Raw genomic sequence first — 26,478 nt, 5'->3', positions numbered from 1 at the left:
ATGTCTGGAATTGCAAGCTGCATTTGAACATTGTACCATACCACTGCATTTTGTGCTTATTTAAATTGCTCTTTCTATGAGTGTTAACATTCTGAAGACCTCGACTACAGCTTCAATGACCAGAGCACAGTGTCTTTCATGTTATTTTGTCCTCATGTGTAGCTGTCATTTAATATTTATTGATAGCAATTGCTACTTGAATAACAATGCCTATACAAGGCTGATAAAAGTTAACAGTTACTTTGACTGTGAAGTCCTGAAAGAATGGGTGTTTTGTTCCCTGCCCTTGTCATGAAGAATGTAAGGTATTTTGCTGCGCTGGGAGCTCTCCTTAATGACACTGTGCTGTGAGCTCTGTAAGAGGTACTTCAAACCTTCCCTATGTGGGAAGGTTGTGTGACTTCTGAAAAACTGGATTGTGTGGTTGCTGGTGACTTTTTGTTAGAAAAAATACAATAAATACTCTTGCCTTTTAAACTGTAAAGGTGTAGAATGATGAGTTTGTTTGTGGTGCTTCAGATGGTCAAGTTAAAAATAAATCCAGCATTTTCTCAAGCCTGTGGTCACACAGACAGGAGCTAACCAGCAATTGTTGTGTGCTGGCTTCCCGCAGAGTGGAGAACGCCTGCACCAAGCTGGTGCGGGCAGCCCAGATGCTGCAGGCAGACCCCTACTCAGTCCCAGCTCGTGATTATCTCATCGATGGCTCCAGAGGAATCCTTTCTGGAACGTCAGACCTGCTCCTGACATTCGATGAAGCAGAGGTAGGATCCCAGCCCGACTGACAGAAGTGGCTGCACAACAGGGTTATTAATTAAAATGTTCCCCTCACTAAAGTAGCTAAACCAAGCTATTAAATAGATTAATGAGGTTTTGACCATTTCAGCTTGATTGGAAACATATTTTGCATTCCTTTCTGTCAGAAGGAGCTTAAGACTTGTTGCTCTGTTTTGTGAGGAGCATTTTTGCATGGCGTAATGTTTAGGTGCTGCCTGTGATTATTGCTCAAGAAGGCCAGATCTCTTCAATTGTCTGATACCTTCCTGATGCTTTTCTGTATTCCCTTCACTTTACCCATTATTGATCCTTATATTTTCTGTATCCCTTCATTGAAAAGCCCTAGGCCACTTGCTAGCATGTTTGTCTGGCTCAATTGCTCTGGCAATTTAATTGGCCTTGGGCATGGGTGGTAATACAAATTTGGACTGTCTGGCTAGTCAGGCAGAAGATGTATTCTGATAAATCTAACAGTTGCTACATTTTGGCTATTGCACTAGCCAGAAACTGACTCAGAAGTGCTGTTTCTCCATCCTCATATGTAAAAAAAAAAAAAAAAAAAAAAAAAAAAAAAAGAAAAGCCATAGTTGCAAGGAAATGTAAATGTCTCATTTGAAATTTTTTTTTGTTACAAATCATAGTTTTGGTGCTCTTTCTGGGGATGTAGAGTCTTGCTTATTTCTGAATAAGAAAGATCATGCTGTTAAAAATACTGATGTCAATTCTCATTCTGCTACAATTTGTTAACCTATGGAATTGTGTTGCTCTTCTTGCTGTTCTGAGTAATCTAACATGGTATCTTTGTCTCATTTAACCATCTCATGGCAATGTTAGCAGGTTCCTCTGAAATGGTGTTCAATAGAAGTGTTATGGGGCTTTCAAGGAAGTTTATAGCTTTTAATCTCTCTTTCTAGTATTTAGGAAATGAATTGACTTTTGTGAAGTTAATGCTGTGTGCAACTCACCTGACAACTCCTTGTTAATGAGAAGAATGCCATTAGTCAGGAATGATGGATTTTTTACAAGTACTTAAGTTGACCAGTGTCTGTGCTCAGTTTCAATATAAAGTAGCATTGGGACAAACTAAAATGAGTTTCAGAGGAAGCTTTGGTCTTTTCTAGGTGCTAAACACTGCATGTGGTTAATACAAATTAAATGTCAATTAACTCGTTCTTCCATAATAATTGTATGTAGTGATGTCAGAAGTAATGTGGTTCAGAGGTTAGAATATTTACTGACAGAACTGTTTGGGAATCAAATGTAGACTGAAAAAAGTTAAGCTGAGGCAGAGGTCCAGAGGTAAATGAAATACAGCTTTCACAGATTTTTCTGGAAAGTTTAAGATGCTGGATCTATCTTCCCTGCTGGAATGCTGGGTAATGCTTTATCCATATGTAAAGCTGTATGGTAAATGATACTTCCTCTGAAAGCCTGAAGTCTGCTTTCTATGTAGCTTTGCTTTGTGATTTAAGTTAAATATTTTATTGATGAAATTGCAATGAAAAACTTCAAGCATGACAGCATACATAGATGAGGCTCTTTCTAACCCAATTTCTCAATGCTATCTTACATATATCATACAAAGTGAAAACATTGGAAGTAGGATTTTGCATTTCTGAGTAGTGGAAAGCTGATTAAATATTGGCTTGCTACTACAGCACTTGACTAATGGAATTTGGGTAACTTATTCAGGATCTCAGACCTTTATAATTGCCCATTTGTCCTATTAGCAAATGCTATAACTAAATTGTTCGAATAACAGATTTGCATTTCTAATGCAAGTGTAACTTAGCGTTAGATAAGAAATAATGTTGATGTTTCTCTCTTAGGTCCGTAAAATCATCCGTGTCTGCAAAGGAATATTGGAGTATTTGACTGTGGCAGAAGTGGTAGAGACAATGGAGGATCTGGTGACTTACACGAAGAATTTAGGGCCAGGTTTGATTTGCTTCAGTCTTTCATAAATATATTAAGTATAGTCTTTTCTATTACTTTGTTCTCCCACCAGCATCTCCCTCACCCAAGTTTTGAACACTGGGACAATGGTAAAGCAGTTGCTTTGGAAGTTTATGTTGGGAAGAATGACTCATTCTGTTTCACAGTCTCTTTTAATAATGCAGAAGATGTTGGTAAATGAGATTTGCACATGAATGATATGTACTGTACTTTTCCTGTACTGTGAAGGAAGTAAGCATGCGTTAGTAAGGATAAAAAAAAAATTGAAAAAACTCTGTAAGTAAGCACTCACAGATATAAAATCCATTAACCTGATAAAATGTCTGCACTGGCTGAGATACTTAGGCCCAGAAGGAATTTCTTGGAATAATGTATGCTACATGTCATATGTTACCATCTTAATGAGGCTGCAGAAATAGCTGTCTGGAAGTATGATACAAAAGCCCAGCTGTTATGGAAATTCTGTTTGCTCTTTGGTGCTCCTTCTCTACTTGTTACTTCACTGTGTTAACTCACACTTGGAGTGGTGGAAGTGATGGGTAAGTGAGGAGCTGCTGTCTCTATCTCTCCATTGCTCTAGAGGAAAGCTACCATTAATCTATGTCATCTGCTGGTTCAAATGCTTTAGCTTCAGCATGAAGTCGCTAAAGTATTTAACAAATGCATTCTGTAAAATGGAGATGTGGTGGTGGTAGTGTAGGAAGATGTTGGAATTAAAATTACACTGAACTAAAGAATGCTTATATAAAACCAAAAGGAATCTAGTTGGTGCTTTATATTTATAAATACTTGTATAATGTGGCTAGGTGATGAAAGAAATGACTAAGAGATGTCATGGCACAGGGCATGTTTGTAGATGATCCTGTTTTTATTTAACACGTGTATACTTGACCTTGTTTCTAGATGTGGAAAAACTTTGAAGTTCCATATGGAGGTATAGTGTTCTCTAAACTTTTATTTCCCATCAGAAATTACTTTCAATTAAATAGTTTTTGCCATGTTTTGAAGAGGAAATGATAAAACAAAAGGGCAATCTTCTCTTTCCCTGAAACTTTTTCTTCAACTTGGTATATACACATTTAGTTTCTCTGTGGTTATTGTTTTACTTATCTTTAAAATGGAAGTTTTCCCTAAATTCAGTTCGCTCTGTTTGGCTCAGTTGCAAGTATTTGACTTTTTTCACTGAACCTCACATACATAATTTGCTGTTACATATGTATGCCAGAGGTCTTGGGTAAGTGTCTTAGTTTCTTACAGTGAGGTATAGGCTTGTCATCTTAATTGCAAATAATCTTCTCTAAACTCGTGGTATTGTGAATAAATAGTGAGCCTTGTGCTTCTGGAGTGCTGTAGAAGCTCTGTCTTTGTCTGAGCTGGCTGCTGCTCAACATCTGCAGCCCATGCCCACAAAATGTAAAGCCCAGAGTCCTTGTAGTTAAATTAATGGGCATTTGAACTGAACCATCCATGTGAGTACTGAATAAACAACAGGAGTATCAGCAGGTACACTTAAAGTCAAGGAAGTGCTTATAGGGTTTATGCTGGAACTAGAGAGGGGAACATGATTACCTACTAAGGCTTTTGTCATGTAAAAGGAAATGTGGTTCTGCACAGCTTGCCTGTCTGTGCTCTCAGTGTGAGGATCCTGCTACTTTCAGTGATGTCATGAAACAGTATTAAGATGCTAACCAGCAGAAAGGTAATTCGGCCAAAGAATATACAGCTTCCTTCCAGTTTTATACCCTGGAGGAGAAAGAGTAGGAGCACAACAGAACCAATTTAAATAATCTTAAGTTTTTGTGAAGCTGTGTCTGAAGTTTCCACATGCACTGTGTGATAAACCTCACAAGTCTTAGCTATTGCTCTAGAATAAATGGAATTCTTTACAGGCTTCTAGGGTACTGAAGTATTTCTAGCAAATATGAAGTGTAAATAAATAAGTTCTTGACCTTTGGTAGAACCTCCAAGCAAGCAAACAAAATCCTGACATTTCCTTTTTCTGTCCTTCACTTAAGCCATGGATCAAATCTTAACAGAAAAGATGACACCCTCCTCCTGCCTTTTTAATCAGCTTCCAGTGTTCATTAAGTGACTTCATGTCCTAAACCTGTAATTTCATGTATTTTCCTATTTTATTGATAGGATTTTAAATCTAAAATTTTGAGTAGTCTTTCTGTTTTGGCAGAAAGTGCTAGTTTTTGAATAGTGACTTCTCTGAAGTATCTGGAATGTGTTTAAAGTAACAGCTGCTAATATAAAAGTTTTCAACTTCAATATAGTTTTCATCAATCATTATGCCTTATTCTTGTTTCGAAATCTCAAGTGTTTTAATGTTGAATTACTTCAATCTTTAGGAATGACAAAGATGGCCAAAATGATTGACGAGCGACAACAGGAATTAACTCATCAGGAACATCGGGTTATGCTGGTAAACTCCATGAATACAGTCAAGGAGCTATTGCCAGTACTTATTTCAGGTATTTTTTTCTTTGTTCTTCAATACCATTCTGAATTACTGTTTTGAACTGGAGTTCCCATGTTTTATGTTAATTAAAAATAGTCTTGACATCTGTAATCAATTGCAAGTAACTGTGCTTCTTGTGTTAAAACTACAATCTCTTTGAGATAAAATGATCCGAGCAAAAGGAAATGTTCCATATAAATACAGTAGAAGGCCAACTTGACCACTGATTGGTCTTGCATATACCTTTTTCTAATCTCTGCTATTTTCACAGCTATGAAGATTTTTGTAACCACAAAAAATTCTAAAAGCCAGGGAATAGAAGAGGCCTTGAAAAACCGCAATTTCACAGTAGAGAAAATGAGTGCTGAGATAAACGAAATAATTCGTGTATTGCAACTCACTTCCTGGGATGAAGATGCCTGGGCAAGCAAGGTATTTTCATATCAACATTTGTATGTAGAAGTCTAGTTTTTATCTACTGTGTTTTACCCTTTTAAACTTGTGCTTCTGAGACCACTGAAATATGAAATATTGAGCTTTCTCTCAATAAGCAAAGTTAAACTAGTGGGGTATTTGAAGGTAATTCAATGGTTTACTGCAACTCAGTGGTGTAACAGAAGACAGATTTATTCATGCTTTAGTTTCAGCATCATTAGGGAGTCCTGGAATATGGTATATTCCACTCAGAGAAGGATATTTTCCCTATCTATAACTACCCTACATAATAATTTTTGATGTAGGAAAGTTTGGTGTAAAAGTTACTGTTCATTCAGCTGGTCTCATAAGTGAGATTGAGATTTCCCTTCTAGATCCTGCCAGAAAAGATGGGCTGCTGTTGTATTCCTTGTGCAAAAGGCTTGGAACTGAGAAATTTTAGTCAATTTTGGGGAATTCCTCCTTGAACATTTGCCTTGTTTCTCCCTGCCCCATATTTATTCTGGACATGAGAGTAAATTTCAGGGTTTTGTCTTATCTCAAAGGAATCTGTTAGATTGAAGAGGCTTTCTGGCTAAGTTTGATGCCTGGGAAAGTGGCTTAGGGACAGGATTGGTTCTTACACCTCAGTGTTGAGCTGTGTGAGTGACTGCAACCACTTAACCTGGAGCTAATTGCTGCTCTGAAATGATGCTGAAGTGTCTAGAAGACTGTAAAGCAGGTCTGACAGACAGAACCATAAGTGTTCTGGGCTTACAAATAAATGCAGCTGCATAACTGAAATTCCTGCCAAGTTATTTTTGAGTACTTGGAGGTAAATTGCTGAGGATATTTTTTTAATGGTTAATAATATGAGCAACAAATAAGCATAAATGTCATGGAAAACTTACTGAGACCTGAAGCCAGACTAGTTACTAAACAAAGTCTAGCAGGAAATCTAACATTGATGTAACCAAGATGTAAAATCACTTTGGCCTATGGTTTTTGGCACTTGACCCTCAGTTTGCCTCTTGATTTATTTTGTCACTATCACTTCCTTATTATGACTACTGTATGCATCTCTGTTTTTGTTGTCCTGTTTCTTACCCTTTCCTCACCTTTAGAAGGTAAGCTTTCTTCCACACCCTCCACCTCTCCCTTGCACTAAACCCAAAAAAAGCATGTCTGTGGGATTTTGTGCTGTGTGCAGACTGTGTGCTGTGCAACTTCTCTGACTGCCAGCTGTGGCACTGGCATTTATACTTAGGGATATACACACAGGTTAAAGAGATCATAATAGCTCTGTCTGGCTATCACATAATAGCTCTGTCTTGGCTGTCACTGAGAATGGTAATTGCAAGCTGATCTGCATCAAGACTCTTTCTGAATCTGATTAGAATTAGGGCAAGATTTTACAGCACATTCTTTCTGAATGCTTTTATGTTAGTTTATGAGTCTCTGTAGTGACAAATAAAGGGTCCAGTCATGCAGGAACCAGCTTTCTGCATGGCCAGAAAGCTTTATTAAGTCAGGAATTTTGTCTATTCCATAGTGTTTTACCCATAGCCTTCCTTCATTTCAGATGGTTCATGTTCTTTAGGTCAAGGCTTAAAACTGCAGTCTTGCATGGACACTTTTCAATTCAATTTTATTTTTGGATTTAAGCTTTCCTGTATTTTATGAAATATGAATACTGTTTTATTTTAGACAACAAATGTGGAAATTTTTGTGGTGAAGAAAAATGTCTATTGCAAGGAGTTGGCAATTTAGGCTTAGGAAACTCTTATTCATACTGCTGGTGAGGCAGATTAATAAAGGACTTAATTAAGAAAACAGTTGGTATATTAGCAGTATTTCCTAATGGAAACTATTGGTCATTATGCTTAATGCATTAATATGTTGTGTGGATTAGTATAATCAAAGTATCATTCTGTTCTGAACTGAGAATTTTTAAATTGTATTTTGGTTTTGAATGAAGATATCCTGATAATTTGGAGCTGTAACACTGGGCATTAAACAGTGATGACAAAGCATTTGAATTGAAAAATGCAGTGGGATGAGGAAGCAGAAACTAGTTTGCTAATAGCCACCTATCACAGACATGATGCTGTATTTGCACACATATGTAGCAATTGCCTAACAATTGTTATTTTGCTAGGAGGAAGATGGAGCTGTTTAGTTGTAGTTGAGGTCACTGTTGCATGCATTTTGTGCATGGTGGTGAAAGAAAATATTTTCCCCATGCTTTTAGGGAATAAAGTAAGGTGTTTGGGGATGCCCAGCCTTGAATTTTTATCTGTGTAGTACATGCTATTGCTGATGTTGGACTTTGTTTATTATTCTATCTTGAGTTATTTATACCCTGAGTTATCACAATCTATCTAGAGACAGTGGAGAATGAACAACGTGTGGAGCCAAAGCTGTGGGTTTTGTAGGGGTTGTAGCCGTAGGTAAACTATTTTGTTGGTCTTTCTGGACTCTGCACATTACTATTACTGGCTTGCAATAATCTCTGTTTACACTGGATTTTAAAAATAGTATGGTGCTTTAGAACTGAAATACTATTCTTGGACAAAATCCTGGGGAAAAGAATTGTATCTATTTTTTCATTCATAGCTTTGAACTTTTTTCCTTGAAGTTTTTGTTTTTCAGAGGAATTTAATTTTCTCTTGCATATTGTTAGTGTTTATTTTGAAATGAATTTCCAGTAATACTCAATTCAAGCATCTTTCATTTCCATGGAATTGGAGGGAGTTAACAGTTGTGAGAAGCTGAGAGATATCTAAGGGCTTGCAGGATTGAACCCTGAATGGTGACTAAGCTATCTATCTTGCCAGAACACTGGCTTTGCCTATTTCCTCCAGCATTGCCTTCTTTGGTCATGAAATGCAGATATCCTTAGACTAGACCACTTTATTGAGTGAGAGGTTGTGTTTTACATCCAGCAAGGAATTGTGTAGGATTTATTTTGCTCTTTTGCATAGCAGAGCCAATACTACCTGCTCCCTGAATGAGCTCAAAATTCTTGGTAGTGGCAGAAATGATGCACAGAAGTGTCTTCAATAATATTTGCTTTAGGAATTGGTTTGGAACAAATCCAGATTGCTCTTTTCCCTTCAGACAGTGTTGCCCTAGTTGTTTAATTTGAGTAACTGAAATAGTTTATCTCTTCTGAAAATGCAATAGTGCTGATTTTGTTAATAAACTTCCTTTTGGTAACAGGGGAACTGTTGGCAGGGAGAGGAGGGAAAGAATCAGTTTTTGCTGATAAAACTATAATTTTTTTTTGCAAAAGAGCAGTGGGATTAACAAAAAATTCACGCTTGCAAACGATATTCCATTGGCAAATCCCAAAGAGTTACATTTGAAACATATTTAGCTGTTTAGGGGAGGAATAAAATATTTAAACAGCTATGGAAGTTGAGACTATCAAGACACTTTCAAGCAGTGAGACCTTGAGTAAGTTGCTGTGTTTTTTTAGATGGAGTGTTTCTGCTTTTGTCTTCCTCCTTTCTTAATAGCTTGAATTGGTTGGTGAGTCCAGACCTTTCAGTATGGCTGTGCCTTTGCTGCTTGCCAGGTATCTGACACCAGACACGGCTCTGGCAGACACAAAGGGCTGTGCCAACAACCCTAGTTAAGGATGCATTCTAGCTGTCTGTTGCATTATTCAGCTCACTGCAATGAAAACTCCAGGCTGTAGCTGAGAGAGATTCCTTGGGCTGTGTAGATGGGGAATTGGTGCTTTAAGAGCAGTTGTCTTAAAACACTTCAACTGCTATGCTAGGATTTTACCAGATTTTTTAAATAGGAAAAGGGAACATATGCAGAGGAACACAGGGTAGCCAGACTCACCCTGCAGAGCAATCCAGTTGTGTAACTCCATATGACAGGGCAGATGGGTCCTGTTGCTGCTGGGACAGTGCAGGCAATTACAAAATCATGAGTGCAAAATTTGCAACACCTATGATTTTATCCTCAGATATTAGACCTCAGATTCAGAGGTTTCTATATAATTCTGCTGAAACTGCAACTCTGTGGGCAGCTGAGACCACACAAAAGCCTGTGAGAGTGAAAAGGGGGGGGCAAAGACATTTTCCCAACACTGCTTTTCTCCACCCTCTCCTACCATCTCATTGACACAATAAGAAACATCTGTTGCCTTTTTAAAAATTCAGTTAATTGTTTCAAATTATTTCTGGGTAGACAGGCCTGAAACAGACCATTCATTTCAAGCTGAAGTAGCTTCAGCCTGACTGAAACAACAGAAAACAGTAACACCTACCTTCATAGGTAGTAAGATTTATATATACTTTTGAATATTCAATGAATTTTTCCTGTCTCTTAGCATGCATTGAATGCACAATTATTGAGCTATAGAGAAGATAATTTTTAAAATAATGTTCCCATTTCCCACCCCTAGCTGCATATCCGACCTTTTGGAAGATTTTTCAAACAGGTCCCAACTGAGTTTGGAGAGCCAGTTTGTAGATTTGAGACCCAGTCATCTAGGTGACAATAATTCTGCTTTTGGTGCTCTCTCTCAGGCTGTGATTTAAGAGCCTTTGAAAATACTCAGCTGCATCGCATGACATTTTAGAAAATTGCTTGCTGAATTATATTATAGCACCTTATGAATAGCTGACAGACTAATATGCCTGAATAAAAATGCCACAGTGTTACTGTTGTGTGTTTGAGACTAAGCATGCAGAATGAGCAGCTCCACAAAATGTGGCATTTTAGTGTTGTCAGGATAGCACATGCTGTAGCAAGGTACTGATCACTGATGTGTAGTAGGCTTCTCTTCAAAAGCATTGGACATGGGCAGTCTGATTCAGATGCTACATGAGAGCCAGGCTTCTTTTTGTCATCTCTATACCATTCATGGGATCTTAGATGCGTTTCAAATCACTTCCATGACATGTGTGGTAAAAAGCTATTTTGGCTTTTCCACAACTTCTTACTTAGGTACATGTTACTATTTTCATCGTCCTTCCATTTGTGTAAGATGGAAAACTTGTGGCCTCTAGTGGAGGGATGGCACATGAACAATGTGCAGACTGCAGAGAAATCAGAACTGGGAGGTTGTTTCCCCTGCAGCCAGAGGTGTTGGATAGTAGTGGCATAATAGTGAAGGAAACAGCTTCTTTGATGATCCTGGCAGAGGAGTTCAGAGTTTTAAACAATCACATGTAAATACATGTGTTTATCTCCAAAGACATTCAGCTCCATATCTGAGACTTTCAGAAATTAGCTGGTTGTCTTCCTTTTCTGTTAACAGCAACTGTTTGACTTTAGGCAGCAGAGCAGGTGAGAAATGCAGATGTGCAGCCTCTTAGGCTGAAGTAAGCAGTAAAATTCACTGGCCAATTACCAGATATTGATACTCCAATTACATCACAACTCTTCTATGTGCCCTGATGTAAAATGGAACTAACTCCAAGATGTGTGCTTATTAGAGCTCCAACTTTGGAAATTAAAGCACTAGTAAATAAAGAAATAGAAAAACCACTAAAATTGCATGCATAATTTTTGCATTTTGAGTGAAATGAAAATGTCTGTTCTAACTGGAAAGAAGCAATTTTGACCTGCTAGTTTGAAAATGGGTTTTGAGCTGCTTATACGAATAGGTTTTTATAAGTAGACTCTGCTTTATAGAATCTTTGTCAGCTTTGGTTGCATTGATTACTTGTTCTTTGATATTTTTGTTTTGAGTATAATTTTGCTGGTTTCTCTTTTGTAAAGGACACTGAAGCCATGAAGAGAGCTTTAGCCTTAATAGATTCAAAGATGAATCAGGCAAAAGGTTGGCTGAGAGATCCAAATGCACCTCCAGGTAATATTTAAACACAAACAACAGCATAAAGTATTTTGATTTTTGAAGGTCTCATTATTTCTGTTGTTTAAGACAAAATTGTCTTTAAGCATTAATAACCCTTACATAGTGGATCATTCTGAAGGTACCTGTATTTATTCCTTTCTTTAGATACTGGGAATTGAACAAGATGTGTATAATGACCTAGAAGGCTTTACTTCTTCTAAATGGTCTGAAATATGTGTTCTGTGGAACATATATGTTCTTCATTTGCATTCCAGCAGTAAACCCAAAAACTTAGGATTTGAACAGTACTTAATTGTAGCCATGGCTGATATTTAAAATCCCTTCTTTTGTATTTTCATATTTTTATAACTTGAGATTTCCCTAACAGAATCTCTTTAAGTGTTTTTCTTTCAGTCTTGACATAAAATTTTTAGTATGAGTATCTGCCATAAATATGCTTAATTGCGATCACCTTTACTTATATAAGGGGTTTGTTTACCTTTGTATGCATCTTTAAAGTAAACAAAACTCAATAGAGGCCTGTTCCATGGTTTAAAGACCTTTTTAAATGGACTTCCTCTGAAATCAAAGCCAAACTAATAGAGTTGTAAAAGTTGGATGTGAATTGTTGTTTTTTTGGTGTATATCTCCATTTTTGGTAAATGTGCTTTCCTGACTGAACCTAACGCAGTTCACGTGACATGATGATATCAGGAGTTTTCTCATACATGTGACAGAATGTCTTGTTTGCTGTACTGACTGACCCTGTGCCTCAGGGGATGCTGGTGAGCAGGCCATAAGGCAGATCCTTGATGAAGCTGGCAAAGCAGGAGAGCTGTGTGCAGGCAAGGAGCGCAGAGAGATCCTGGGCACCTGCAAAACCCTGGGGCAGATGACGGATCAGCTGGCTGACCTGCGGGCCAGGTAAAGCTCTGCTTGGGCTGGGCGCTTCCCAGCTGCTGCTGAAATCTTTTCTCTGCAGTTGGCACTTCCTAACCTGGAGAAAGCAGGCCAGAAGTGTATTTTGCCTTTTTTACTTCAATTTCTTCTTTTCTGATGAGAATACGTTTTAATAGGAGAAATTTTAATTACATAACATGATGATTAGAATTGCTCAAGTAGATAATTCTGACTTTGCTTGCTGTCTAACACATAACTTTCCTCCAAATTAGGCAGAAAGGAAATTTTAAAGTCTCCTCTTAAGTCTGTTCTTCAAAGAGGATATACTCCAATTACTGTAAGATACATGGATATTCTACTTTTTAGGTGTTTTTTGGGATGTTAGATCACATGTGGTGGTTGTTGTTTATCCTTCACTGGCAAATTCTATTGAACTTTGTGTCACGTGATTGAGGCAGCTAAGACATTTTATTGTCATATTTATTTTTTTAATTGACTTGCTGTCATCACTTAGATGTAGGAAAATTTTAACTCCTGCAGATTCTGACTCTCTGCAACAGTCTGTAAATGAGGAGAAAAGAGGCCTTGTCCTGGGCACTTTAGTGGAACTGTATCCTTAAATAACTTTACTTTTTGACTCTTAAAATGTTTATTCCTCTGAGACTGCTAAGTGTCACATTATGGAATACAGAAAATATGTTCTTAGTTTTATCTCTACTTCTGTTCCTCACTTATTTTTTGTTTCCTTAAGGAGGAAACAAAATCTGATTAAGTACTATATCTCTTGCAATAAATGCTGGGAATAAGCATAAAGAGGTTTTGTTGCTCCTTGACTAGAAAATAGCTTTAGTCAGTCCTGAGCTGAATCTGTGGTGCTCTCTTTGGGCAGAGGACAGGGTGCCACCCCCATGGCCATGCAGAAAGCCCAGCAGGTGTCCCAGGGGCTGGACCTGCTCACTGCCAAGGTGGAGAACGCAGCCCGCAAGCTGGAGGCCATGACCAACTCCAAGCAGGCAATTGCTAAGAAGATTGATGCTGCTCAGGTACCACTAGGGATTAATAAATCTTTCAGAGCTGTTTTACTGAACTACTGTAGTTGTTTCCAAACAAAACACAGTTACTTGATAGGAAGAACATAGAGGGGATACTTGCTTTAACAAAGAAAAATCTTAAATTCAGTGATTTACATCATATGGTGAATTTTGCTTCATTTGATGATCTTTTTTGGTAACTTACTTGGCATTGCTAAAAATTTCAAGGTTATTAAATTAAAACTATGGAACACCCTAAATTTGCATATAGACTAATCTTACTAAAGAAAAGAATAGAAGGGTTTTAGATTGAACAGACCTATTTGTGGATAAAACCAGAGCCCTTTCTTTGGCCTCTGTTTTGGGAGTGGAGTTCAGGATTTAGAACTGTATGTTAATGAAGCTGCATTTTCTTTCAATTGATTATTTTTGTTAGTCTTAATGTCCCTCAATGGTCAGTCTTTTACCCAGTGATGATTATGATTATCATCAAATAATATACCTTATCTAAATGTGTATATGTATCTATTATCAATATATAAAGATACATTAATATTATATATGTATCAAATGAAATGGTAATGGGACTTTTTAGGAAGAGCTCTGTGTACCACCCTGGGCTCAAGAGCATCTGTTTTCATTTTTTTCTGAAAGTCACATAATCGGTTTCTAAAGGCAGTGATTCAATTTACTTCTAAAACACTACTGGCAAATGTTGATGATAGAGACAGAATGTAAAATCTTTGGGTAGATTTTATCTAGTTTGACATTTTTTTTCAAAACAGAAAAACTATGAGGCAGTAGAATAAAGTTTTGAAAGCTCTGTTGGTATTTTCTTTCCCTATAAAATCATGTGTAGAATAAACAGTACTTTTTGTCTTCGCTTGAACACAACTTCTTTCTGTTAAGAATTGGCTTGCAGATCCCAATGGGGGCAGTGAAGGGGAGGAGCACATTCGGGGCATTATGGCTGAGGCAAGGAAAGTTGCAGAAATGTGTGAGGAGCCTAAAGAGAGAGATGACATCCTTCGTTCCCTGGGGGAGATCTCTGCTTTGACAGCCAAGCTGTCAGATCTGCGCCGACAGTAAGTGTTTGTTTCATCACCACTGATTGATTTATTTCAATTACTTTCCTGTACAGTTTCCAATGCTGAGCAAGATCAGAATATTGATCATTAAAACAAACCCTTTTAAGTTATTCAACCTAGTGATTTCTATCTCAAACCCTAGCATGCACTAGCTTCCTTAAGAAAAAGTTAACCAGATATGGAAGTATTTTCTTTTTACTGCCTGTGGAATATTTGAGAAGGAAACTGAAGCCAAAAGTGAGCTTGTTTGTACTGTTGAAACAACAAGGTAAAGGGAAATATAAGTTTATGCAGATGGTTGTCATGACTGGTTTTTGCTAAGCACTTTACTAAATAACAAGGTGGAATATCTACCACTTCGATCACTGTCAGTGTTCTAAGTTGTAACTGCAAACTATACAAAAATAAGCCTTTCAGAAATTCTATTTCTGTATCAGTTTTGCAAAGAGGCTGCTTGAGAATGGAAGAGGAGAAAGAAACTGTTATTGTACAAATTGTCATCTTCACCTAAGGCTGGTTGCAATATAGCAATAGATATTTTTCTTCCTTCATTAGTTAGATGCCTTATTCAAGTTTTTATTGAGCTTTAGCTGCTGTAGGTCCTAATGTGCTACCTTTTGTCAGGTTTGTATCTAGCCTTTGCTCTGTGGCTGCTTACTCTTCTGCTTGTAATCTGTGTGACATGATTGCAGTTGCTCATAAGACGGCCATGGAAATGGGAAATCAATTCTTACACCAGTATTGGCAATGCCAGTCTGTGCCTTCCCTCATCTCAGTGCTGTGCTCAACATGTGTGGTGTCCAGGTACCACAGCAGAGAATTGCTCCTCAGAGTCTCAACCCAAGGGTCAAATTCAACCTTATTTAAAAATACTGAGATCCTTTTATTGTGTGTCTTCCTGCTGAACTTGAGATAATCTGTAAATGATCTTTCTATGACTACACTGTTTTTTTTTTTTTATTTTTGAATCCTTAGTGGGAAAGGTGACTCTCCTGAGGCTCGTGCTTTGGCTAAGCAAATAGCGACATCACTTCAGAATTTACAGTCCAAAACAAACAGGGCTGTAGCAAATACAAGGCCAGTTAAAGCAGCTGTCCATTTGGAGGGCAAGATTGAACAAGCTCAGAGGTGGATAGACAATCCCACAGTTGCTGATAGGGGAGTAGGTAAGTGTTTCTCTGTGATTTCCCCCCACCCAGATTTAGAATCAAACCCGTCACCAGTTTTTGTGGTGGAAACTACTGCTCCTGAAATGCTGAGGATGCACTGAATCTTCACTGGTGTGGAGACTTAGAGTTATAGCTAAGTCCTGACTGCAATTACCAAATTAAGCTGGCCCATGATTCTCTTTGTGTTCTTTCCTGAAGAATGGAAGAACATGTTCTGTAGAGAAAACAAACTTAAGATTGCTCCTTGCTTTCCTTATTATGCAAATACTGTATCTCAAATTTGAATTTATACCTACTCCAGCAAATTGAGTAATTAAGTCCTTCTGAGAAGAGAAAAACACTCATAAACCTGACCTAGAAGTATCACTTCTTGTATGGCTTCTGGGTTATCTGAGGAGAATGCTAACAATTAAAGAGAAGGGGGATATGATAATCTCATTTTACTCTCAATGAGCATATAACTCTGGTTCAGGAGTTGCTGGCACTTGGCAGGGTACTCATAAGAAAAGTAAATTAAGAATATAAAAGATGCCAGCAGTGCTGAGTGATTCTTGGATAGTCTGATGCTGTGACAACTTCCTAAGTAATTTAAAGCTTGATCACAAACTTGGATTACTTATGGGTTAGCATTAGTTTAAAATTATTCTTCAGTAGGTCTTTGGAGTTAATACATGATGAGTTCTTTTAAAAGAATACTGCTATTGTATTATTGAAAGAACAGAGACCTATATTCTTGTGAATGAGCAGGAAGCATCTGTAAGTGAATGAAGGAAATTACCCATGCTAAAAATAATTTTTTTTTTATGGAAAAGCTTTTGACACACTGTGGAGGCTTTGTAAGGTGTTCCCTACCCCCACTGTCCCTTGCAATCCAGACTACTTGACACTTCTTACTTATGGCTTCTGAATTCTGGGAGAGAGGGCATTTGGCTTTTTAAGTTGTCCTTTCTTCCCCTCTTGCTGCTTATCTTCTAATGAGGGGATGAATTGCAGTATTTGAAATTTGTAAGTGCTCCATTGGATTCAACAGATTAGTTATGTAGAAACACCTGACAGCTGCCATGGTTAATTTTTGTCAAACTACTCTAATTAAAAAGGATATATCTCTAGCCAGAGTTGCTGAATTAAGCAAAATGAAACTGGAGACAGTTGAATTCCTCAGTGGTTTTGAACTGTAATTATTCAGTGATAAACGGCACAAGATCTTCTCTGCCACCTAGGGGAGCGTTGTTAAGAGCCCAGGGGTTGTGCTGTGTGCTCACAGGCGTGCGGTGCTTGCTGTGGCTCTGGTGTGTGTGTCCCCGTGTTTCACTGCCCTGTCCCCTGCAGGCCAGGCTGCCATCCGCGGGCTGGTTGCCGAGGGCCGGCGCTTGGCCAACGTCATGATGGGCCCGTACCGGCAGGAGCTGCTGGCCAAGTGTGACCGCGTGGAGCAGCTCTCTGCCCAGCTGGCCGAGCTGGCTGCCCGCGGCGAGGGTGAGTCCCCGCAGGCCAGGGCCATTGCAGCTCAGCTCCAGGACTCGCTCAAGGTAAGGGCCTGCTCTGGGCGGGCAGGCACTGAGACCCCTCGCTGCTCTGAGCCAGCCTTGTGTGTGTGAGGCCCCCATAGAAACAGCAGGGCGGCAACAGAGCTGCTGCTTTAGCTGAGGTGCTTAAAGCAAACTTTCTAGAAAGGCCTTGTTATCGTGCCACGGGGGTTAATTTCAGATGAACAGCTTAGAAGGAAAATTTAAGTCTGTCTTTAAAAAACAGTATACTAGCATTGCAGATTTGAGGGGCAAGGTCTCAAATCATGCTGTTCATTCCTAGCACTGTGATTGGTATACTACCATAGCCTCCAAGTTTTAGGAGCAGGGCTGCCAGCAGCATGGAGCTGGCAATGGGGGCTGCCACGTGGGCTTTAGGCAGTCGTAGGTGCAGGCCCTATAGGGGGGCTTTGACTCTGAACGCTGGGAGGAGGGCTAGGCTTGCCACTAGGCCTGATCAAGAACAGTTTAATGTAGGGGGTAAAATGTAGGTGTAGAGCTTAATATAAGCTGCTTCAAGGAGTGATATGTAAGCTGTGTATATTTCAAATTATGTAAAAGGTGATGAATTGGTCATACTTTTAAGGAAATTTTATCTTAATGTCTGTCATTGGAACAGGCATTTTTTTGCAAGAGAAGGCTTTATGGGATTTGAACCCTTACAACTTAATATCCCTCTATCATATGCTAATAATTTTCCCCTTTTTTAAGGATCTTAAAGCACGAATGCAAGAAGCAATGACCCAGGAAGTTTCTGATGTTTTTAGTGACACCACAACTCCTATTAAATTGTTAGCTGTAGCAGCCACTGCTCCCTCTGATGCTCCCAACAGAGATGAGGCAAGTATACCCAGGTGGTCTTTTCTTTCCATATAAAGCTTCAGTTACTGTTTAATTTTACCTGAATTGGTAATTTGAAAAATAAATCAGTGCCCTGAAAAATGAATTGGTATTTAAGTTTGTGGTACATGCTTATTAATTCTGACAACATTGATTACTGTGCAAACCTCTCCAGACTCCTGGAGACTGTGAATTGTATAACCTAGTAAACAGTGTTGTCCCTGACTTCATAAATGGCAAAAATGTCTCCCCATGTTGCTGGTACCACATTGCAAAACTTTAGTGCAAAAGTCCCTAACACACTAGTTGGTGGATTTTTATATCCCAGCATTACATAAGCTGATTACAATAGTCAAATTCATGCCAGAATTAATCAACAGACTAAACCTGTTCTCTTGCTGGATATTGTTTCCTGTACTTGAAAGCCACTGGCTGCACATGAAGTACCTAAAATGCAGTGTCTGGCAGTTCTGTTTGGCTGTTCTGGCATCTGGCTACATGATCAAAATAATTCCCAAGGCTTTGGAGAATTCAGCTTTATGGCAGGATAGCTTTTTGTCCAAGTACTCTGTTTCTGGAAGATCTAAGTACTGTAAAAGAAGGCAATTTGCACTTTTTCCAGTGTGAATTTTTAGTGTAAACTCCCTTATTTATCTTTCCAATATAGTTTACTTTTGTATTAGGGTTTGAAGATGAATCTCTGAGCTAAAACAGTTTTAATAGAGTATTTCTTGCAGCAGTAGTCACCAGGAATTACTGAACTTCATACCTTGAATCTATAAAGTGCATAGCCATCTCCTTAGTTGTGCCATTGAGTTAGTAAAGAAGAAAGTCTGGTAATGTAAAGATTAAGAAAACCAAATGCCTTCAAAGCTTTTGTGTCCTTTTGCATCCTCTCAGGATGAGTTAAGTGGGGATGTTACAAAGGTGTTTCTGACACTTTGAAGAAATTGTGTGTTCTGTCAAGGAGGTTAGGGCTTTTTTAAATGCTTTTTTGTCTTCTGACAACTAGGTTTTTGATGAAAGAGCAGCAAATTTTGAAAACCATGCTGCTAGACTGGGAGCTACAGCAGAAAAAGCAGCTGCAGTTGGAACTGCCAATAAAAGTACTGTGGAGGGCATTCAGGCAACAGTGAAATCAGCAAGGGAACTCACCCCACAGGTGGGTCTGAAGGGTTGTTAAAAGGACTGGGGATGACTTCTGGGGAATTTTCCTGATGCTTCTGTTCTCAAAGAAAGAGATGATTGTTGATTGATGCTTGTTAATACCAACAAAGAACATAGTGCTGACACTCTTAAAAGGGGAATGGCAAATATTTCTATGCATGATCCTAAAAGTAGAACAAAAGATCAAGTGACACATTTTATTTTTCAACGCTTGGACAGAAGTGTCTGTGACTTAGACATGAAACAAAATGATTTTGAGGCTTAGTAAAATATGTAAGGGGAAAAAATGCTCTTTTTTTATTCCAAACTAAACTTCTATCTAAATGTTGGTAGCATAATAAGTATTGTACTTTCGTGTTTTCAAGAGTGGTTTATATGAAATTAGTGCATAATTGAAGTTCCAGAAAAAAGTATTTATGCCAGCTAATTTCAGAAGTATAGTAGATCTTCATGGAGCTAGATACTGCACTAGAATGAACGAACTAGGTTTTCAAATGTGGAGCTACACATCAAATAATGAAAAAACAAAAGCATTTTCAAGAATGTGTGTAATGTTGATGTGTACTGATAATTAGAAATGTATTCTGTTGGCAGGTAGTATCAGCAGCTCGTATCCTCTTAAGAAATCCTGGAAATCAAGCTGCTTATGAACATTTTGAGACCATGAAAAACCAGTGGATTGATAATGTAGAGAAAATGACAGGTAAAGTAAGAATTTTTGTTGAAGATCCTACCTGTGGCTAACTAGCTTGTATAGATTTTTCTCCACGCTGTTTGGATTGATGAAACATGCAAAGAATAATGATTGATTAAAAATAAATTAAGAGAAGAGGCAATGTGCTCTCTCACCCCAGCAATATGTATATGTTATAGAATGTACAAGATAGCTGGCTTCTTATCTATTAATACTGAGCTGTAGAGGAGCAAATCCTGCTTTAGTTCTTTTTTGGGAAAATTGAAATACCATCATTTTTTTATTGCAGTTGCTATTCTAGTATATCCCTGTGACAACTTGAGGTTTTCTTCTGCATAATCTTGGCATGTTGAAATAGGACAGATGATTAACTGAAGGAAAGAAAATATGTTCAAAATACTGAAGCAGCTCAATGAATACAGGGAATAAGACAAAGCTACTGCTCCTGCTGAGGCACTGAAATGTTTCAGTCCTTCCCAAGTGCAGATCCTTTGACTGACCTGCTGAACAGCTGACTGTACTATCTCCTCCTTCATCTCAGTAATTAAATTCCGGGTATTTTAAATCACCTCTATGTAAAAAGCACAGACAGAGGGATGTTTCCTTTGGAATAAATGGGAGAGTACAAAAAGTACTGAATAGGCTTAAAAAAATTGGGTGTGAAGAAAGAAACTCTGCTGCATATTCTGTGTAAGCCAGTTCTTGACTAAAACAACATTCCATGGTAGAGGAATAAGAGCTTGGGATGTCCTTAACAAGCTTACCATGGTAACTGTCACAGAGGTACAACAGAATCATGAGTTAAACTGCAGTAGTAGTTTGGTCTGATTTCCACGCCCTCTTCTACTCTTCCCCTGACCTCAGTTTTAAAATACTTTTCTGGTTTTGAACTGTCTCTGGAATACCAAATATCCCTTTCCACAGATAAAACTAGAATATTAATGTATTGAACTTTTATTCTAGGGTTGGTGGATGAAGCCATCGATACTAAATCTCTGTTGGATGCATCAGAAGAGGCCATTAAGAAGGACCTGGACAAATGTAAAGTTGCAATGGCCAACATGCAGCCTCAGATGCTGGTAGCTGGTGCCACCAGCATTGCCAGGCGAGCAAACCGCATCCTGCTGGTCGCAAAGCGGGAGGTGGAAAATTCTGAAGACCCCAAATTTCGGGAGGCTGTTAAAGCAGCCTCTGATGAGCTGAGCAAAACTATATCACCCATGGTAATGGATGCTAAAGCTGTGGCAGGCAACATTTCTGATCCTGGTAAGGATTCAGTCTGCTAATTTAAAATGTGCTTTTTATTGACTGGAGATGATGTGAAGTAGGGCTCATTTTTTTAATACAGCTGTGTATCTCCTTTTATGTAAATATGGTGTACACTTACATCTCAGAATGATGAAATCAAGCTCACACCATTAACTGCTGCATCCTGCTGTTCTAAAATGCAATCAAAGGCCTTTGCCATATTCAAGGGAAAAGGATTCAGCATTCTAATATGTTATGCGATTTCATGTTCTTAATTAGAAACATTTGTTAGTAGTTTTAAGTAATACTACTTTATAGCAGAAAATACTACTTTATAGCAGAAAATACTATGTAGTTTTTTTGATTCTAAAAGTTGTTCAGGGAATTACTTTGGCTATTGATAGTGATTATTATTCAGCCAAGGCTTTATTGTATGCATGTTGCATGTGACACAACATTTCAAGCATGCAAGTCTGCTGTAAACAATTTGGTAGTTTCTAAATACAGATGCAAGTGTACTTGGCACAGTACATTGGAGAAGTAATTTTTGGGGGTAGTGTTCTCAGTATTACCAAGTTCTATTAAATTGGTATTAAACCGTTTTGGAATTTTTGTTCAGGTTTGCAGAAGAGTTTCTTGGATTCTGGATACAAAATTCTGGGAGCTGTGGCCAAAGTCAGAGAAGCCTTCCAGCCTCAGGAACCAGATTTTCCTCCTCCTCCTCCTGACCTTGAGCACCTTCATGTAAGTGTAGGTAGTTGGTAATAAAAGACATAGTTGTCATTGACGTGTGGATTACACCGAAATGACTTCAGTGTACTATTCTTCCTTAGAAATAAAAGGTATTGTCTGGCCAGCCATGCATACAAGTAGCCTCAAGTCTAAAAAATATCCATCCACCATTCAAAAGGAAAGTTTAAAACATGGTATTTTCTTCAACAGGAAGCACTTGGAAAACTGGAGAAAGACCTGAGGTCATGCAGCCATGTCCTGCCATGACACCATTGTTTGCTCAGTCTTTGCTCTGTTGCATTGCTCTCAATAAAATGTTTGCCTCCCTCAGCTGACTGACGAGCTCGCTCCTCCGAAACCACCACTGCCAGAGGGGGAGGTTCCCCCACCCAGACCACCACCACCTGAAGAAAAGGATGAAGAGTTCCCAGAGCAAAAGGCAGGAGAAGCAATCAATCAGCCCATGATGATGGCTGCAAGGCAGTTGCATGATGAAGCCCGGAAATGGTCTAGCAAGGTAGGAAATTGTTCTAAGTGTTTTGTGCTTAAAGGATTCTCTTTTTGGTTTCAGGATCAGTGTGTCTTAAGACAGTGTCTTTCACAGACTAAATAGTAAAAACACTGGTGTAGGAAGAATTAGAAACCCTTTCAAGATCAGAGTGAACTAGGGTCAACAATACTTAGGATTGCTAGACTGCTTTATTAACATAGCCCTGGGAACACAAATATGCCCTGTATGCCAAGCTGTTTGTGATCCTTGGTGCTGGTATTGCCTAGAGAGTCACTAATACTCATGCTTGTGCAGCCTGACAAGCTGATTGCTATATTTAATTGACTTTGAAAAGTCTGTGTGGAAAAGTCCATATGGATGTTGCAGGTGCCAGCTGCAGAAATAGTGAACTGGTTTGTCTTAATTCTGGAGGAAGCTGCAAGGTACTCTGCTGTTAATCAGATGCATTTATGATGGGGAAAATGACCACATATTGGTAGCCTAGTCTTGTTCTTTTTTTGGAGTGAGTCACATTTCCTGTTAAGGCTGAAATCCTGAATTTCCATTTCAGTCCTATGAAGAAGTGTGAATTTGCTGGTCTCATAAATGCTAATATCACTTTCTTTTGCTTTTCTCTTCTCCCTCCTTCCCCCAAGAGCTACATTTTTTCTCTGGCAGAAGCTGAGTGCTGAGAAAGAACTTCAGAGGTTTAGGCTTCTGCAAGTGTAAATTTAAGGGACAGAATTTGGCTTTTTTAATCTCTCCCTTTTTCTGCACTAAATTAGATGGTGAGTAAGGAGATAAATTTGAGTAGCTTACAGAATCAACTTCAGTGCTTTGGACACCTGTTTTGGAAGCACAGATAAAATACAAAAGAAGTTTCTGCAAATCTCTTTGGGTGTCTCTTATCCAAAATCCAAAGCTCTGTTTTCGCCATACTTCTGGATATAACAAGCACTTTTTTGTATTACTAAAGAGACAGTATTGGAATGTATTAGTGATTTCAGAAGGTAATTTTGAGGCTAAAAGCCTTAAGACTTATACAAAAGCTGCCTTTGAAGACAAGTTGATTTGGCCTTACAAATCAACAAATCACAATCCAAAATTCCTGTATGTTGTTGTTGCCAGAGATTTTTTTTTCCTATATAAGATTGTATCTTAAGCAAAACACAGTTGCAAATGCACAGTTTTTGGTAAGGGTGCCTTTACTTTTATCACACTTGGCTTTAGTTGAAGAAATACTGTTAGTAAACTTGTAGACTATTTTTGTATTGATATTGCAGTCTAATTAATGCCTATATTGTTATAACTCTCACCTCTTCCTTGAGAATATCTCTAATGTAATTTGCTTGAACCCCCTTTTTTTCTTTTTGAAGGTAATGGATACAACATACCGTGGCAAAATAGTATCATAGGCTTCATAATCCTCTTTTTTAATTAATTCCATTTCAGTCTTCTGTAAGAACTGTCATATTCACAGTATTCATGGCATTCAACATCACCTCTTCTATTTTGAACCCTGTGTTGCTCTTTTACATGTTCTATGTGGTACCTCAGTACTTGCTTCTACAGTGTCTTCCATCCCATCTTTTCTTTTACTCTACAGCAAGCAGTGTCAGTGGCTTTTCTGCTGCTATCTGCTCTTATCACACATATGAATGGGCTTCCATACAAAGCTTTGTATCTGCACAAATACCACAGTCATCTGCTGCTGTGCCTGCTCCTGTGCAGTCAGAACAGCTTCCATTGAGACAGAAAAGCCATTCATTTCATTGTTGACCTGCCAGTAAAATGTTCTGTGGGTCAGCCTCTGTCTGCAGAAGCTGAATGCTCAGATGGAAAATGTTGCTGCATATCTGAATTGTAACTTTTAATATTTTGGTAACTTTGGTTCACAGGTGAACTGTTTGTTTCCTTCTGCTAATTTCATATTCCTTCCCCTCCTCCCGTTGACCTGATCCTAGAGCTGCCTTGTCAGATCCTGAGAGGCCAAGAGGATGTTTTGGTCACTAAAACTGCTCAGTTTGTGCTCTTCTACCAAATTCTGCTTCTTGTACTAACTGTCCCCTGTTTCTCCACCCTTGCTGCCACCTGCAAAGCCTGATGTGACTGTGATTAATGAAGCGGCTGAGGCTGGTGTAGATGTAGATGAGGAGGATGATGCAGATGTTGAATTCACTCTCCCCTATGACATTGAAGATGATTACGAGCCTGAGCTGCTGTTAATGCCAACCAATCAGCCCGTTAACCAGCCCATTCTGGCTGCTGCTCAGTCTCTACACCGGGAAGCAACCAAGTGGTCTAGTAAGGTACTCCTGAGTCCCGGGACTGATCCGCGTGCATCCGGCCACTTGGAACGTGACACATTTGCATCACTCCTGATCCCTGCTGGGCCCCGCCATCCTGAATGAATAAGTGTGTCTGCACTTCATTTTAAGGACTGAGAGTGGCTTCACAAGTTTGCTAGATCTGTTTGTCAGTGCCGGATTGAAGCTTGATTGGGGTCACTTATTAATATTCAAAGACTTCCTCTCCCTTTGCATCTGCCTGGTCTTCTTTGTTATGGCAGTTTTCAAATTTTAATAGGGATTGTCTTCCTCCCCTCTGGTTCCTTTTTCCATTCACGTGGGCTACCTGGGAAGCTGTGCTTAATGGTTTCCTAATGACTTCCGGATACAGCAGAGTTACAGAATTCAAGAAGTCATTTAAGGTGTCTATTGTGCTTGGCCTCAATTGATGCCGCCAATTAACATCCCTTCCAACAAGGAATGGCTTTGTATGGCAGTGTTTGTGGAAGAGACTGCCTGACTGCTGGCTTGCACTGGGCTGTATTGCAAATGCTGGTCTTGAGAGAATTCTTTTCTGAAGAAGCTGCACTGAATGCTGTTAGCTGTTGAATTGAGATCCTGTCTATATGAAACCAGTGGAAATCTAACGAGGTTCAGACATTCACAAGTAGTCTGTCTTCTGTCTAAGCACAAATGTTTGCAAGACTGGGCACTTTTCATAGCATGCTGCAAAAAATAAGGTTGGTGTCCCATAACAAACAAAAGTTAGGGGAGTGTGCATATGTATGTGTGTGTGTATACTTACATAGATAGTTATACTAAACCATTTTAATAAAAAGGGCTTTAAAAATGTTCTTGTCCTTTTCAGATTCTGGTGCTTGGATAACTTGTTAGACTGATCCTTCTACGTGAAAACATGGAAAAACTTTGTGTTATGTCATTTATATCCTAACTGGTTATAGTAGCAAACTGTTTAGCTAATAGGCCACGGTAATGAATAGTTCAGCTGTTTGGGTCACTGTATCTGTAAAACGCCTGGGATCTCATCTTGAACTTGCTCGTAGTGAGTCACAGAAGTGTGTGCACAGGGTACAGGATACCTTGGCTTAGCTGGGTTCTCACTGTGTACTCCTTGCTGTGAACTTCATGGGTCATTATCTGTGGGATTATTCCAGGGGAAGGGTGTACTAATACTTAAACTCACTCTGCTGCTATTTCATCCACACAGTAGGAATGCTTCAAAGCACCAAATAGTTCTCTTGTGACTAACAACTTTCTATGAAGGGGAATAAGATAAATAAACTAAATGTACTGACAGACTACTAACAATCAATCAGTTAGGTCTGCTTTCTCTTGCACTAGGTTTCTCTTTGGAACAGTGTATAAGAAATGGGTTTGACTTGTTCACAGTTAATTCACATATCAAATATTTCTCAGATGTATTGCTGTGACTGTAAATTTTGATGCACAAGAAATCTTGATTTTAATATAAGAAATATCACTGGATTATCTTTTGATTATCCAGGTTCTTCTCTCCTGGAGGCTTTATTTTAAAGAGAGAGATTTATCAAAAAAGATTTATTTTCAAGGAATAATTTTTAAAAGAGTAAAAGTTGCATCTCACTTCCACATTACCGGTGACAAAAGTTATATGTGTTGGATTCTCTTCCATTTATCCTTTGGCATTATTAGCAGCATGGCTGGTGCTTTACCAACTTCAGTTTCAGATGCCACTGAAAATCCCATGCTCAACTGCTATGACAACAACTGGTTTAATAGGTTGTTTAGCACTTTTTTTTAACTTTAAAAGAAGTCTTTTTTGGGGAAAATCTGGAATTTCAAATGCTAATAACATGCTTTATCCTAAAATCTA

The 26,478-nt window shown here is 38.6% G+C and overlaps 1 protein-coding gene across 4 annotated transcripts in view; it reads left to right on the top strand.

The window, feature by feature from the left end:
* Positions 1–26,478, top strand: part of VCL (vinculin) — a 49,373-nt gene that overhangs the window by 20,372 nt on the left and 2,523 nt on the right. Inside the window, exons 3-19 of one of the 4 annotated variants that reach the window (XM_074544208.1) lie at positions 614–764; positions 2,607–2,715; positions 5,088–5,210; positions 5,469–5,629; positions 11,357–11,447; positions 12,209–12,356; positions 13,222–13,375; positions 14,273–14,448; positions 15,427–15,617; positions 16,950–17,149; positions 17,858–17,986; positions 18,999–19,148; positions 19,748–19,856; positions 20,811–21,113; positions 21,715–21,839; positions 22,159–22,344; positions 24,417–24,626. In XM_074544208.1, coding sequence (XP_074400309.1) covers positions 614–764; positions 2,607–2,715; positions 5,088–5,210; positions 5,469–5,629; positions 11,357–11,447; positions 12,209–12,356; positions 13,222–13,375; positions 14,273–14,448; positions 15,427–15,617; positions 16,950–17,149; positions 17,858–17,986; positions 18,999–19,148; positions 19,748–19,856; positions 20,811–21,113; positions 21,715–21,839; positions 22,159–22,344; positions 24,417–24,626 — 2,716 coding nt within the window. Of the gene's footprint in view, positions 1–613; positions 765–2,606; positions 2,716–5,087; positions 5,211–5,468; positions 5,630–11,353; positions 11,448–12,208; positions 12,357–13,221; positions 13,376–14,272; positions 14,449–15,426; positions 15,618–16,949; positions 17,150–17,857; positions 17,987–18,998; positions 19,149–19,747; positions 19,857–20,810; positions 21,114–21,714; positions 21,840–22,158; positions 22,345–24,416; positions 25,346–26,478 lie in introns of those variants that run through there. The other 3 variants (XM_074544207.1, XM_074544206.1, XM_074544204.1) reach the window with 3 other exon arrangements.

The sequence above is a fragment of the Zonotrichia albicollis genome, chromosome 7 (assembly GCF_047830755.1).
Source record: "Zonotrichia albicollis isolate bZonAlb1 chromosome 7, bZonAlb1.hap1, whole genome shotgun sequence".
Classification (NCBI taxonomy): Eukaryota; Metazoa; Chordata; class Aves; order Passeriformes; family Passerellidae; genus Zonotrichia; species Zonotrichia albicollis.
This window is presented reverse-complemented; position numbering and strand designations above follow the sequence as displayed.